Source organism: Diplotaxodon limnothrissa, linkage group LG22, assembly GCF_057381915.1.
Source record: "Diplotaxodon limnothrissa isolate DT_005_m linkage group LG22, D_limnothrissa_male_GT1.1, whole genome shotgun sequence".
Taxonomy (NCBI): Eukaryota; Metazoa; Chordata; class Actinopteri; order Cichliformes; family Cichlidae; genus Diplotaxodon; species Diplotaxodon limnothrissa.
Window position 1 is genome coordinate 7946324 of NC_140616.1, and position 15962 is coordinate 7962285.

The window sequence follows — 15962 nt, forward strand, 5'->3', positions numbered from 1 at the left end:
ATATTCTGCAGCTTTTTTTTAATTGTCACAAACACTCGCCTCCAGCATTGTCTAAGAATCCTTAAACAGTTCATGACAAATGCGCTACAATCCCTAATGCATATAAAACAGAGTTCAGAGTAATTTACTTTATTTCTTTTCCTTACATAACAACATCTGGCACACATCCTGCACTGTGAACTAGGTCCCTCTTTTGGTGGAGGCTTAGTAGCAGCCTTTTTCATTTTGGATGTGACGGAGGAGAGACATGTATCGCTGCACAACTCCTTCATAGTTCCCGAATCATCCACCGGAGCCAGGATGATGTTTTGAGGTCGCGCAATCACCCTGAAGAAATAAGATGAAAGAGATCAAAGAGATTTCTGAGTCACTGAGATTAAATTTTTTGTAGATCAGCATGTCAAGTTAGCACATTCACAAACCTGTTGAATCTGTAGAATGTTTGTTTTTGTGCATTTAACCCCGCTGCTCATTTAAATGGAGAATTAAAATACAGACTTACTGAAAGCAGTTGTGGCACTTTTTGATGGGTATTTTGATCTCGCAACGCTTTTCATGTAAGCAGGCCATGGAGCAAAAAAACTCCTCTGTGTCTTTCGGCTTGTAAAGTGTCTCTCCTTCCAACAAATTCTTTTTGCAGTGGAAACAGAGCGTGCACTCGTCGGCGATGAGCAACACTGTGTCGTTTGGTTCGACAGCATCCTCCTGTGGGAAGAGCCTCTGTTAGTATATAGGGATTAGAAATCTTCCCCAGACTTGAATGTAAGCTCTGTTTTCTGTGACTGAAGCGGAAAAAGAAACAAAGCATACTCACAGTGTTTGTCTCTTTTGATTGGTTATCGTTTTTTCTCTTCACTGAAGGGAGAAATCAGACATGTGATTACTGAAAATACAGCTGCTGTTCATGACTTGATCAATAACCTTTAGGAGTCACACAGATGAAATTATTAAATATGATCCAAACTTTCCTCCTCCACACAAAGTCAACGTAAGGCTTGTTGGGACACACTTAAGAAACACTTACTGGATTTATCTCACATGTTGGAGGCATATGGACACTTTTTAAATAGAAGATGTCAAGACGAATGAAGAGAATTATAATAAAGGGAAAAGAAATCGATACTTCTGTTAAGAACTTTCAGAATAAAAGCAAAGACAGGATGCAGAGATTTGTAAGATGAGCCTTTTACCTACAGTTAAGGTGATTGCTTGGATTTAGCAAGTAAAAGTACAACAAGTCACAACATCACAGACTTCTACCAACAGTATTTGAATTCTATGTTTTTCTGTTACTAGATTTCTCTTTATAGAGACATGTTTGTTAACAAACACATCAATAGTCTTATTACTATCTTCATATAACAACATCATGGTTATTACAAAATGAGAGTTTTTGATTATTTGTAAATCCTGTGAAAAAGTTATCATTCAGTCGCTTTTGGTTTTGAAATAGTGACAGTGAAAATTTGACCACAACACTATCACTTCTGAATATGAGGAAACCTCAAAAGAGTGAAAAGGAAGAAAAAGAGATAGGAGTGCCACTTGAAAGGCTGATTCAGTCTGAACTGTTTTTGCAGTAGTTACACTGCCTCGCTGCTGGATTCTGTGGCTTCTCATGGCACAGTATGATTTTATTTTACCTTTTAGACGTGGCATCAGAGCACTGTGGTCCTATTTTTTATGAAATCTATGACAACCCAAGATTTTCCTCACACCCTATTCCTCCACAAGTATGCAGATAAATGCTACACAAACATAATTCATTAATTTCAATTATATTATCATTTCACACTAAACCATCTCTGGGGTTTTGAGGGGGAAACTCTAAGCCTTTCTCTGGCTGTTCCAACCACACCTTTCAGCTAAGAAAACTGAGCTCATTAAAATTAGACAGTAGAAGATTGGAAGAATGTGGCCTTGTCTGATTACTGCTGATACTGGGATGGTATGGACAGAATCTGGCAAGAACAATATGAAAGCATTGATCGATTCTGCCTTGTATCAACAGTTCAGATTGGTGGGGGTCTAACAGTGTGCAAGATCATTTCTTGGCACAGTTGAGCACCGGTTAAATGCCAAAGCCTACCCGAGTACTGTTGCTGACCAATTCCATCCCTTTGTGACCCGATTTCAGCCAAGCTTTGGCTGTCAGAGAGATGGCCTCAGATTTGACTCTAGAATACTTTGGTTTTGGTAAATTCAGTGGTTACAATGTGCCCAAAACCTCTGCCACAGGGCCTGGAAGCAGCCATCCTCTGATGTCAGAATTTTCAGATCATGTCAAACTGGTTCTTGAACATGACGATGAGTTCACTGCACTCAAATAGAACTCACCAGAACCCAATCGAGCACCTTTGGGAGGTGGTGGAACAGGATATTTGCTGACATGCAGCTGACAAATCTGCAGCAACTGTGTGATGCTATCATGCCGACATGAACCAAAATTTATGAAACTATACCATGAAGGATTATGGCTGTTTTGAAAGCTAAAGGGGTCAACACAGTGCTAGCAAGATGTACCTGATTAAATGTCTGGTGAGAGAATAACTTGTATGTGATAAAAACAGTTTAAATTGTTTCGTTTTAAGAAGTGAGTGCTATACGTCTTTTATAACGTCTCTGATTTTGACCTGAAGATCCAGTAAAAAGATGTGAAAAATGGACGTTTGACAGATTCACTGTGGATTACCTTGATCCATCTCATCTGTCAGTCGCAGCTTGTAAGATTTCACACAAATGCGGCCGCAGAAGAGCTGCACCACGTTCTCATCGTTTTTAAAGTTAACCATGTCAAAGACAGGTCGAGAAAAGAGGCAAGTGGTGCAGCGTAGGAGCATCCTGGAGTTCTGCAGAATAAATGTTTTTTTAAAAAGAGATCTTTGGGTTTTTGTGTAGATTATTACAACATTTTGGTCCCACAACTTTGCATTTTCCCTCTCTGATGTATCCGCACCTCTTTGAACCGCTTCAGACAACCACCGCTGCAGAATGTTTTGTTATCATCCTCCAGCTTCAGCGTGAGCGGTTTGCTGCGGCACACAGAGCTGCAGTTCTCACAGATGCCCATGTTGTTCTTGCAGAAATCATCGAAGCATGCGTGGCTGCAAAACCTGATGACTGCCTCGTTCAGGGTCAGCTCACATTTGGTCTGAAGTCAGTGAGAAAGGAGCCGTGGACATAAGATCATGGATTATAAAAAACTTTTTTGTTTAGTTATTAATATTAATAAAATGCCATTGAACGGGATAATAAAGACATACAGCTCTTAAAGGAGACACTGTGATGTGCATGTACATGCAATTAAAGGCAACAAATACGATTTTTTTTAACCATAATAAAGGGAAAAATAAAAACTCTGAACACCCAGGTATCAAAAGAAAAAAAAAAGTGCTTACACTGCAGACTTTTTTGCATATGTTGCAGACTGACTTTTGTGTTTGGGTGGATGCAGACTTGAAAGAGCTCAAGCAAGCCGGGCTGCAGAAGTCCTTCATAGTTCCTTTAGTGTCCACAGCAGCCATGATGAGGTCCAGAGGCTGCGATATCGCTCTGATCGAAGGGGAGGACAAACACTTAACACAGACACTTATATATCCTATAACCATCCTACCTGCTCAGCGACAAACAGGAGAAATTAATTAAATAATCGTCACCTGCTGGACAAAGCGATTCATTCAGCAGATGATTCCATCAGGAGCTGCTCTGAAACACGGGTCTAAACTGAGCAATCATCTGGTGGCTGCTTAACTAACAGTGACGTCATGCAGTTTATAACTTAATGTCATTATAATGTCATATTGTTGTATATACTCTTTGGTTATGCTGCCCTCAAGTGGATGAAAGTCTTTAATAGAAATAAATTAAAACAGTCCGTGCCTGTTAGTCATCGAGAACAGAGCACAGTTTCAACAACACTCACTTATGACATTGGTGACAGGTCTTGGTGGCTGGTTTGTTGTAAGAAAACATCTCAAACAGACAGTTTTTGGAGCAGAAGACGTCTGAGAAGCCCTTCTTCTGGTAAGCAGTGTGTCCCTTCATCATGCTCTTTTTGCAGCGGGAGCAGTTCATGTGCACTGCCTGAAATGTAAAAGTGTAAATCACAGAGTTGATTAAACACATTTTTACAGCATTTTATGCACTGATGAGCTACAACACTAAAACCCAAACGTGTAAAACACAGATTGCCATTGCCGTGGTGCGCTAAAGACGATCTCTGACACAGCCCCCAAAGACAGTTCAGCAATAGCATGAGGAGGTGTTCAGCTGGTCTCCAACTTACTAGCGAGAACCACCTTCAATCCACAGACCATGCTAGCAATTTCCCAGAGTCAGACACCTGAACACAGAGATCCTGTGACCACGCCCTGATGGGTCTGAGCTGTTCTGACAGCACGAGGGAGATCTGCCTCTGATAGAGCTGTTCTCATAATCCAAGTGATCCCTTTAATGGTATCAAAGTTTTACTGACAAAAGAAATCAATCTGAGTGTGCAGTGAAAGAAAAACAGCTGGCATGTTTGTCGGACTTAAGAAGATTTTATGTGTTATGAAAATAAAACTAATGGACATTTAGTCTCTTAAAAACTTTAAAAGGCATCCAGAACATTTATGGATTTGATCATTTTCAATTCAGTTCAATTCAATTTTATTTATATAGCACGAAATCACAACAACATTTGCTTCAAGGCACTTTATACTTTAACATAAATAAACTACAACAATAGCGTTTTAATCCTTGTAATTGATAGATAGATTATGGAAAACACCTTTCTACAGGCCTGATATTTCATACATTCAGCTCAGATGATTTCACCGAAAATATATATTTTACAGACAAATTCTACTTCGTTGGAAGAGAAGAAAGTTTTCCTACCTTTTCAGAGCTGGGCTTGTTTGTGACCTCTGTAAGTGGAGTAGGTCTTGCACTCTGTTTCTTGTCATCATGGACGGGTTTATCTTCCACCGGCTGCTTGTTACTCAAAGATGACAACTGGGAAATGTGGATGGGATGCTGCACCTTCTCCTACATTTAAAGAGTAGTTTGTAAAGAATGCAGCGATGCTTACAGACCTCACATTTATTCAACTTTTTAAAAGTGTCATTTTCAGCAGGTTGTAAAACATAACAACAAACTGGACTCACGATGTCTAGTTTTGGGATTACTATCTTCACTTCTTTCATCAGAGCCATGGGCACCGATAGGTTGGTCTTCTTTTCTGTGACTAGTAAAACACATTTCCACTTTAGTGAGTCAAACCTCTCCACAGTTCCCAGTTAACAGAACATGAACCCATTTTTCACCAGATTTAGTTTACCTTCATTTAAAGTGGGAGCAGAAGCGTTACTGTCCACATCCATCCAATCATCATCTTCATCATAGTCCTCCTCCACATGGTTCTCTGTGTCGATATCCATTGCCTCTGCGAGCTCTTCATCAGCACTGTGCTCGTCTGGAGACGTATTTTTCTGCTCTCCGTCACCATCCTTGTTGCTCTTCTTGACTTCTGTTGTTGCATCTTCATCTGTTACCCTGGGCTTTGTACCTGAACTGTTTGAGCGACCGTCTGCAGCAATCTCCTCATTTCTATCATCGTCGTCATCAGTGTCTATGTCGATGTCAAAATTCACATTCATGTCCTCATCATCGTCACTGAAATAAATACTTGGCTCAAGAGCTGTGCTAAAAGATTTCTTCTCCACAGGTTTGCTGATGTCACTCTTCACCGGCACGTCCTCTGCCTTGTCTTCTTTCTCTGTGTTCACGGCTTCATGTTCATTTGGCTCCGGCTGCTCTTTTTCAATCTCCTTCTTCTTTTTCTTTCTTTGGCTTTGTTTTCTTTTGCTTTTTTTACCTGTGGAAAAGACAAAGACAGATCTGTAAGAAGAATATCTGCATTTTTCGTACTTTTTAATTTTTAAACATTTCAGCTCACTTTTTAATAAAGAAACATCCTTCGGAAATAAGCAAATAGCTAATATTGTCCCACCATACATCAGTTGAGGACTATACAAGGTGAATCATCTGCCATAATAAACACGAATACCACTCAAAAATAACTGCAGGCACGACTATTATATCACACATCAAAGGAAACTTCTGAACCTTCATCATCTTCCTCAGCATCGCTGTTTCTGGGGGTGACAGGCTCCATGACTGGCTGCAATTCATCTTTAAAGGAAAGAGGAAAAAAGGAACTCGACAGTGGTTCAACATTATTCCAACAAGTGGCGGTAACGCAGCAAGAAAAAAATAAACATGCATGGAAACAATCGGGGTTTCTAAACATTCTTAATGGAGTTTTGCAAATGCGTTGAGGGAGGATTTGGGTGAACAGAGATTTGAGTCACATACCTGGAATCTCAATTTCCTCCAGAGTCTTTCCTTCGAATCGTTCGAGAGATCCATTCTCCAGTGCCGACAGAAGCTCTGATATTTTTGCGACATCGGCAGCTGCCTCGGGCGTCTGATAATACTCCCAGTCTGTCTGAATGTCACAGCCCAACAGCTTAGCTAGCTGAGTGAGCTCGTCATTTTTAAGGCTGAGAATCTGGAAAATTCTTACTATGTACTTACGAAAACACTGAGACCTGAGAGCTTCCTGGTTCTTTGCACCACAGCGATTAACGAACATCCTGATACACGCGTGTCCCTTGTGAAAGTCTGACCCTTTGCCACCAGGATTCCCAAATAAGAAGGGATTGTCCTTACCTACTCCACATGTGTCCCTCTTGTCCACAAGCACCGTTAGCGCAGAAAGCACTTCAGGGCTCAAAGTAAGAGCAAATATTTTTCCATTTGAGTTACTAACACCAATCGTGACTTTGTGCTTGGACAGAATTTGCTCCAACTGGGTCTGTGAACCAGCAGCATCTTCCTGAAGCTCTGCGGAAGCCCTTTCCTTGAATGACTGGAGTGTCACCCTTGAAACATCCTGAATATTTTTGTTTAAGAAGGACACGAATGCAAGTACCACTTTGAGAAGCGCGTTGTAGACCGGTGTTACTGCATACATCATCAGGCTCTGGACTGCAGAAGCTGTTGTCCTGTTCAGGCACTTGTAGAGCAGCATCACATCTTGTGTAAACTGTAAGGTTGGCTGGCAGGGTGTTTTTGGTTGTGATTTTGCATGGGAGGGCCATTCTTTCGTACACAGCTTAATAAATGCCTCAGCTTCCTCTAACACCTCTTCATCACCATCCTTCAAAGCCCTGGCGTATTTAATGTCAGCGATCTTCTTCAGCGAATTTCCAAGCTTCCAAACGAGAGATGGTTTGTCAAACGACTTCGACCCCTCTTTGATGCCCGCAATCTCCTGGACAGCTTCTACAACGGCGTTGAAGTTTTGGGGCTTGACTGCGTCTTCGAAGCTGTTTATCGACTTCTTTCTTAACGTTATCAGGATCCGTGCCATTTGCCTCAGCTTCTGAGTGACGTATCCCTGATTCTGTTTCTTCTCTCTCATGTGGTAGCAACATTGTGCCAATTGTAATATGTAAGAATCTTCGCAAACTACAGAGGAAATATCGTCTTTCTTCATTTTTTTCAACATCTTCTTCACACCTGTTGAGATCTGTTCAGGGTCCGTTAGTCCAGTGGCGGCAACCAAAGTTAAGATTTGACTTTGAACGCCTTCTGGAGGTTTATTGGATGCCATCGAGGGACACTTTTGCATATGATGCCACACCACTTTACGATCATACATGCGTTTACAATATACACAAGTGGCGAGTGTTTTAAATGTGGACATCTCCGATTTTCTTTCCACTTTCAGTTTTCCTCTGCGAGCCTTCAAGACTCCTTGGTTGTGTTTGAAGTTTCCTTTGTTTCGCAACATCTCCAGACGCTTTTTGCGTTCCTTGCTGTTCCTGCGCATTGCGTACACTTCAGCAATTTCAGGTTCTTCCTTTCTATGCGTGAAAAGGTGACGAGAAATTTTAGTTTGAGGTTTCCCACAAACGTAACAGTAATTTCTCTTAGTGAAGGAAGTTTCTTTAGACTTTCCATCAGAGTCAGACTCATCGGAGTCCGACATATCGTTCGGCGCTTTGGAAGAACCGGCCTTCGAGTCATCTGCATTTTCTTCAAATTCCTGATCCTGGTCATCGTTTTCGGTAAAACTGTCATCATTGCTTGGTTCATTGTCAATGACATAATCTTCATCAGAGAAGCATTCTGCAGAACTGAATTCCTCATCTGAGTTTTCCACCTAGAATTAATTAAGAAAAAGGCAAATTTATGCACCCAACACACAAATCTAACTGCACTCTGATTTTCTTTACAATAAACAAGCCACTTAATACTCATGCTGATAGTCCAGACTACCATGTTCTCTCTGTCTTAGTTTAGTTCAGAGCGAGTTCTCCTTCGTTTTTGGCCGACATATTTAGGCTTAAAATTCTGTTTGGATGGATTTTAAACGCTTTTAATAACCTCAACAGAACTTTACACTTGAATCATAGTTATTAAAGAGAGGCATCAAATCACTCCCTGTCTTCACCACCCACAACACTGGATGCATTTATTGCAAACAATGCATTTTGACTCAGAATTAACAGCATTATGACTGCTACTGTGTATTTAGTGCCTTTTTTCATTCACAGATGTCGTTATAAGCAGAAGGTCTGCAGAAGAGACTGTGCTGCTAGATTACCGATGGACTCTTAGGGAAGTTAAACCCTTTTAACCCTTTTGTAAATACCAGACATCATAAAGTGATGAATCCCGAGTCTGCAGTCACATTTACAGTGCTGGTGTTTAATATAAAACAAATCTTGTTCAACACCTACTCTTTCATCCACTGTCGAAGACGCTGCAGTCTCCATTTCTGAGGTTTGTGGTTCTTTGTTTTGATCCTGTAAATAAAAAGAAGACAGCAAAGTCAAAAAGAAAACTTCCTGTATATATTCTCTAGGGGTGCAACGATATTCGTATCGATATTGAACCGTTCGATACAGTGCTTTCGGTTCGGTACGCATATGTATCGAACAATACAACATTTGTAATTTATTTTATCAACTTTCCTTCTGACGATGCTGTCTGTGTTGAGCGCTCAGTGAATCTGCGTTCGACTACTCCGCCTAGGCTGCACTGTCGAGCGCAGATCCACTGAGCGCTCAACACAGACAGCATAGTCAGAAGGAAGAGCGCAGGGCAAGCTAGCGAGACAGAAGTTAAGCTCTCCTTGCAACAGGCAAATTGAACCTCATTCAGATCTGGCGTTTGGAATTATTTTGGTTTTAGTGTGTTAGCGCAGTTAGCTCGTTAACGTGTTGGCCGTCTAGCCCCATGCACGGGGCGATCGGTGGTAGCTCGTTAACGGAGATTTGCCGTGTTGTGGCGTTAAGGTCATTTCAACGAGATTAACGCTGACAGCACTAGTGGGAACACAACGAATATGACTGCACATTTACGCCGACATCATCCTAGTGCAAAGACAAGTGGAAGCAGAAAAAAACAAGCAAGCATGCTACCAACTTTAGCCGAGTCATTTAGACAGCTGTTAGCACATGATTCTCCTTATATATGTTTAATATGCTGCTGAGAATATAGCCCAGAAGAAGCGGATAGTATAGTTTTTATTTTGGAAAGAGACATTTCTCTGTAATAAACTCTCTTTTCCAAAGATGAGTGATTCCTCAATCAGATACAGGGCTCGCAATATCGCTAGCCCGACGTCCCGGGGCTAGCGATTTTTTTTCTGTCGGGCTACCAAAATCTATCTCTGCCCTGCCCGTAGGAAGGAAAAATATATGTCAATGCTTTTGCATTCTTTCAGAAATGTAGCTGGGTAATTATGTCATTGGCATCGGTGAGCCACTGTCAATATGTGACATATTGAAATCGCGTTTGAATTTGCGCTTGGTTTTTTTGCTTTCAATTTGCAATCGTGCGAACTGTGTATAGAGAGCGACAGCACTGATCTGTGAGTGATGATAATTTGTGCACCAATTCCTCTGACATCGTCTTATTAATTGTTAGCTTACTATGCAAACATGACAAGTGAAATCTCCCGCAGCAAGCTTAAATATGTGAGAGGTTGATCGCGCAGAGAATCGCTGAGCTTATGTGAGTGCGTGTGTAAAAGCAGCAGGAGAAGTTATGACAAATCAGACTATAAGGCAAAAAGAAAGTGCAGCTTTATGGTTTCATGGACAAAAGAATTTCTTTGGCTGCAATATGATGAGCTAAATAACCAGGGCTGCACATAAGTGGTCCGCAGGTGTGCATTCGCTGTCAAAATAAAAAACACGCACAAGGGTTAGGGTTAAATTTAAAAACTGTACTTTTGAGTTAAAATATATATTTATAATTTTAATAAATGACAAATTAAAAAGGCATGAACATTTTTTTGTATCGAAAAAATATCGAACCGTGACACCAAAGTATCGAACCGAACCGAACCGTGAATTTTGTGTATCGTTGCACCCCTAGTATTCTCATATACTGTTATGAACAGAGGTTAGAAATTTACACACAGAGACAAAGAACAAAGAAGTCCATCCAACATCATACCAAACCAAATAAACCTACTGCTGATCGCCAAGCGTAAGAGGACTGCCCATAGTTGTAAGTTATCTCCTCGCCTGGAGATATTTTCTTCAGAGCAAACAGGCACAGATGTGGTTTCCCCTCATGAGCAATTTTCTTCATTTTGCAGTTGGGGCTTACGTGATCATCATTCACGAGTCGTCCGAGAGTCCCATCCTCTGCAGAAGCATCAATGCTGCAGGGCAAATGCTCACAATGAACCTTCAACCACTGTTAGAATTATGCATTTTATCACAGTGACTCGGACTGATGGTGGTGACGGACAGTCAGTGTCTGCACGTTCAAGCTATCTTTATAAGTAGGTTGAGTAAAGTAATGTTAAAGAAAAGCATGTTTCATGCACATAATGAAGATTTTTTTTAAAAACCTGGATCTGACTTGATATCAACCTTTCTCAGGATACACGAGGGCTTTCTATTAAACATGAGCTTTTAGACATTTTAAAACAAGAACCCTCCTTATATTGCTGAAAACTCACCACCAGCTTGTTCCGTTCCAGGAAAACTGAAACAAGAAATTGTTGAGGGTGTCTACACATTTCTCTGGACGGGTTTCTCCACAGGTTGAGACGTTCCCCCGATACTCAACAACAAAGTTGGATGGCTCAATGGCTTTACTGGTGAACACACCTCTCCCTACAAATATGCAAAAAAAAAAAAAAAAAGTTTGATTCAGTTACTAATTTGTAGTCATAAGACCAATCCATGGTAACAACTAGACCAATAGTAATCAAATAGTATTTACGAAAAGAAAAGTGTAGCAATAAAGTTTCCTGATGTATTCACCGTTTACATGATCTATTATAAGATTACCTTTCAGTGTCTCATATCAACAATCAACAGGGGCTGAGACTAACAGCCAGTTTACAAAAACAACCATAACAGGGCGGTTATAAGGGATTCATGACCAACCTTTAGTGGAATTAATAAACATTTCCTTCAGGAAGGATTTGTCCTTGCAAGCCTTTATGTGCTGCATGGCATCCTGCTCAGGAGTTAGCTGTCCGCCTTGCTGATCCACATCATCTGAAGAGTCCAAAAATATTATTGAAATACAAAAATCATTAACACAATTTTCACATAAACTATTTTTGATGTAAAGATGAAGATGTGTTATCATCTGTTTCAAACAAATAACAGCATGCTGCAGTTTCTCTCACCTTTTTTAGTTTATTCACCATTCATGTTGTGGAACGAAGCAAACTATGTGCACGCCCTGGATACAGAGGGTGAGTACGTCCTCACCTTTGGTCATGTTTTAAAATTTTGTTTGGGTAGATCTTAAAGGATTTTAATGAGCTCCCTGAGAGTGATGAATATTGTAGTCAGTCATTATTGAATGTAAGTAGACAACACTGTCTAGTTCTTTTTAAAAATCCTTCATAACTTCAATAACCTTTTAAGGTTGTTTTCTCTGTGTAAGTACTGTTCATGACAGCTAACCCCATATAGTGGAAAACTTAAAAGTTGTAGCTTAAAAATACAAATATCCTCTGATTATAGCCTTGTAGGGGCAACTTAGGCCTGCAGGCCCCGAGAGAACAGGAAACAGTTTAGAAAAACAATATTTTGATTTTCTAGTTGCATTAATAAACACATCTGGACAAAATTTAAAGTGGTATTAAAAAGGTTACTGGAATATGGCATCCCTTCATTTTGTCCTCATGAACATTTGTGTGAAACCTGATCATGTTTAGCGAATGAATTCTTTGACCCTCCCATCCAAAATCTTCAGCTTATTTTTGAGTCCTTAGAGTGTTGAAGTTGGAGATTTTGAGATTCATTGTGTTCACAAGAATAGTACAGACATTTGAGGAGTCCAAAAGAATAATCACTCCAGGTTAATAGGTGCAGAAAGGCTCATCTTTGCAACATACCGCTCTGCTGAGGTAGAAAATCTGACTCTTCACGGTCCACCACAGAGCTGCCCTGCTCCATATCTGGCTCCAATTCATCTTGAATGATCAAAACAGACTGCATTTATTCACAACTCCTTAAAAGACAATCTAATGACCACTGGCAGGCTAATGTGTGTTTATGTCTGCATAATACTGGACACAAACCTTCAATCTCAATCTCATCCAGAGAGGTTCCTTTGAATCTTTCAAGAGAGCCTTTTTCCATTGCCAGAAGCAGTTTAGCAATTTTTGCGAGTTCAACAGCCGCTTCGGGCAGCCGATAATAATCCCTGTCCATCCGGATGTCATGACCCAGCAGTTTAGCAAGGTGAGGTAGCTCGTCATTCTCCAAGTTAAGAATCTGAAAAATTCTTGCAATGTGCTTGTGAAAATGCACGGACGTGAGGTGCTCTGGGTTCTTTGCAGAGCACATTCTTGTGTAGACCCGAACACAGTGGCCTCCGTGGTAGAGGCTTGTGGATGAACCGTCTGGCTTTGCAAACAAGAAAGGATTGTCTTCGTGTACTCCGCACGCTGGTCTCTTGCTCATAAGCAACGTTAATGCGCTGACGAGCTGAGACGTCAACAAAACAGCAACGTTCTGCCCAGTCTTGCCTGCAATATTAATCCTGATAAAGTGCTTGGACAACACCTGGGTAGTCTCGTCCCGCTCCTGGAATGACTTAAGGGTAATTTTTGAAACCTCGGGTGCGCATTTGTTTAAGACTGACACCTGTGCAAGTATGACTCTGCAAAGTGCATTATACATCTGAGGGGTTTCATACTTCTTCATGCACTCAATGGCAGAAGCAGAAGTCTTTTCCAGGTGCGTGTAGAACGTCTGTATGTCACGCGTGAACGGTATCGTAGAGGGGCTGTGTACTTTGTGTTCACTTGATGAAGGTGCATCTTTGTGAGGGCCAGTTTCCTTCCACTCCTTCGCACACAGCATCATGAATGTGTTAGCATCTCTCACGGCCCGCTTACTGCTGTCGCTCTGTGCGACAACAAATTCTCCCAGTTTTTTCAGAGACTTTACAAAAAACAAGGCAAGGCTCGGTTTGCTGTACTTCTGCTTTTTTTCATCAAAACCAGAGAGGTTTCTGACAGCAGCAACAACTTTGTAGAAGCTTCTGGGTTTAAGTGCTGCTTCAAAACTCACTATTCCCTTATCATGGAGCTCTATTAAGAGCCTTCCTATTTTTCTCAACTTCTGTCTGACGCGCTCTTGGTTTGTCGGATCATTTCCACTGTTCTCAATAAGACTCTGGGCCATCTTCATGAAAAGGTAGTCATGTTGAATTAAAAATACAATTTCATCTTGTTTCATCGGTGAAAGTATCTCCCAAACTTCAGACGGAAACTTTTCAGAGAACTCCGACTCGGTGACATCCCCCAAGATGCTCGTCTCGCCATGTGTTGCAGCATTTATTGTTTGCTTAGCACACTTTGCTACATGCCTATATAGGTCTTTGCTATGAAGCATTACTTTACAATAAATGCAGTGCACAAAATTTTCAGCAGTCATTACATAGCGGGATGATCGTCTTCCCACTTTTAGCGGTCCTGTGTTACTCCTCAGAACCTCTTGATTATGTTTGTAGTTTCCTCTTTTTCGTAATTTGGCCAGCAGACTTTTACGTTCTGCTGAGTTTTTGGGTAAAGCAAAGATTTCAGCGATTTCAGGGTCTTCATCGATGTGCCTTGAAAGATGCCGAGGAATTTTGTGATAACCTTTCCCGCAAACATAACAGTAATTTTTCTTTGTGAAAGATGTTCCTCCGCCTTTTAGTCCAGCCTTACTGGATCTGTCTCCTTTGTATCTGTCTTCTTTGTACGTCTTGTCTTTGTCCGAGTCATGATCATCAGAACTCGAAGTGTCATCCTCCTGAATTGATGACACTCTCCTGAAGTTTTTCGTCATTTCTTGAGAATCTGACTCAGAATGTGGCGAACTGTCCCTGGATGACCTTCCAAGATCAACAGAGTGGTCACTGTCATGACTTGGACCTGGTAGTTCGCTGTCATCATCCGAGTCTTTAAACTGAAAATACAAATTAAGAGCATGTTGACAGACTACATTTGGTTCACTAACAGATACTTTATATGTTTTTATATGCATTTAGCAAACACATAGCTTCAAGGTACTGTGCAAAACCAGAGAGACAGACCACTACACACCTTCCAGACAAACAACCTTCAGCAAATGTAGAATTTAGAAATATACCTAAAAAGCATGGACTATAAAATCTTGCACAGGTAAAATATGCAAACTCCGAACACAACGGCCCCCGAGAGACCATAAGGTTCGAACCAGGAACCTTTTGTACTTCTGTACTCCAAAACAAAATTGCTGCTTGTTTACGTACTCTTCTTTTCTTGGGTGTTGATGAAATTTGATACATTTTTTTGTCTGAAGTACTTGGTCCATCACGTGACTCCTGTAAATGTGAAATAAGACAAAAAAACTGAATATAAACATTAATATTTGGAAATGATTACATACCAAACTGTAAATTTGGACATACAGTGGGGCAAAAAAGTATTTAGTCAGCCACCGATTGTGCAAGTTCCCCCACTTAAAATGATGACAGAGGTCAGTAATTTGCACCAGAGGTACACTTCAACTGTGAGAGACAGAATGTGAAAAAAAAATCCATGAATCCACATGGTAGGATTTGTAAAGAATTTATTTGTAAATCAGGGTGGAAAATAAGTATTTGGTCACCTCAAACAAGGAAAATCTCTGGCTCTCACAGACCTGTAACGTCTTCTGTAAGAAGCTTTTCTGTCCCCCACTCGTTACCTGTATGAATGGCACCTGTTTGAACTCATCATCTGTATAAAAGACACCTGTCCACAGCCTCAAACAGTCAGACTCCAAACTCCGCCATGGCCAAGACCAAAGAGCTTTCGAAGGACACCAGGAAAAGTATTGTAGACCTGCACCAGACTGGGAAGAGTGAATCTACAATAGGCAAGCAGCTTGGTGTGAAAAAATCAACTGTGGGAGCAATCATCAGAAAATGGAAGACATACAAGACCACTGATAATCTCCCTCGATCTGGGGCTCCACGCAAGATCTCATCCCGTGGGGTCAAAATGATCATGAGAACGGTGAGCAAAGATCCCAGAACCACACGGGGGGACCTGGTGAATGACCTGCAGAGAGCTGGGACCAAAGTAACAAAGGTCACCATCAGTAACACACTACAACGGCAGGGAATCAAATCCCGCAGTGCCAGACGTGTTCCGCTGCTGAAGCCAGTGCATGTCCAGGCCCGTCTGAAGTTTGCCAGAGAGCACATGGATGATACAGCAGAGGATTGGGAGAATGTCATGTGGTCAGATGAAACCAAAGTAGAACTTTTTGGTATAAACTCAACTCGTCGTGTTTGGAGGAAGAAGAATACTGAGTTGCATCCCAAGAACACCATACCTACTGTGAAGCATGGGGGTGGAAACATCATGCTATGGGGCTGTTTTTCTGCCAAGGGGACAGGACGACTGA

The 15962-nt window shown here is 41.1% G+C and overlaps 1 protein-coding gene across 1 annotated transcript in view; it reads right to left on the reverse strand.

The window, feature by feature from the left end:
* LOC146609328 (uncharacterized) overlaps positions 1–15962 on the reverse strand; it is a 30077-nt gene that overhangs the window by 10979 nt on the left and 3136 nt on the right. The window contains exons 5-23 of the mRNA XM_085346997.1: positions 14821–14892; positions 12617–14495; positions 12431–12508; positions 11466–11579; positions 11033–11189; positions 10537–10729; positions 8793–8858; positions 6358–8212; positions 6109–6174; positions 5321–5857; positions 5148–5227; positions 4879–5028; positions 3923–4083; positions 3399–3552; positions 2957–3151; positions 2693–2849; positions 815–855; positions 503–705; positions 147–327 (exon numbers count right to left, since the gene is read on the reverse strand). Of these exons, the coding sequence (XP_085203123.1) occupies positions 147–327; positions 503–705; positions 815–855; positions 2693–2849; positions 2957–3151; positions 3399–3552; positions 3923–4083; positions 4879–5028; positions 5148–5227; positions 5321–5857; positions 6109–6174; positions 6358–8212; positions 8793–8858; positions 10537–10729; positions 11033–11189; positions 11466–11579; positions 12431–12508; positions 12617–14495; positions 14821–14892 (6339 nt within the window). The remainder of the gene's footprint in view (positions 1–146; positions 328–502; positions 706–814; positions 856–2692; positions 2850–2956; positions 3152–3398; positions 3553–3922; positions 4084–4878; positions 5029–5147; positions 5228–5320; positions 5858–6108; positions 6175–6357; positions 8213–8792; positions 8859–10536; positions 10730–11032; positions 11190–11465; positions 11580–12430; positions 12509–12616; positions 14496–14820; positions 14893–15962) is intronic.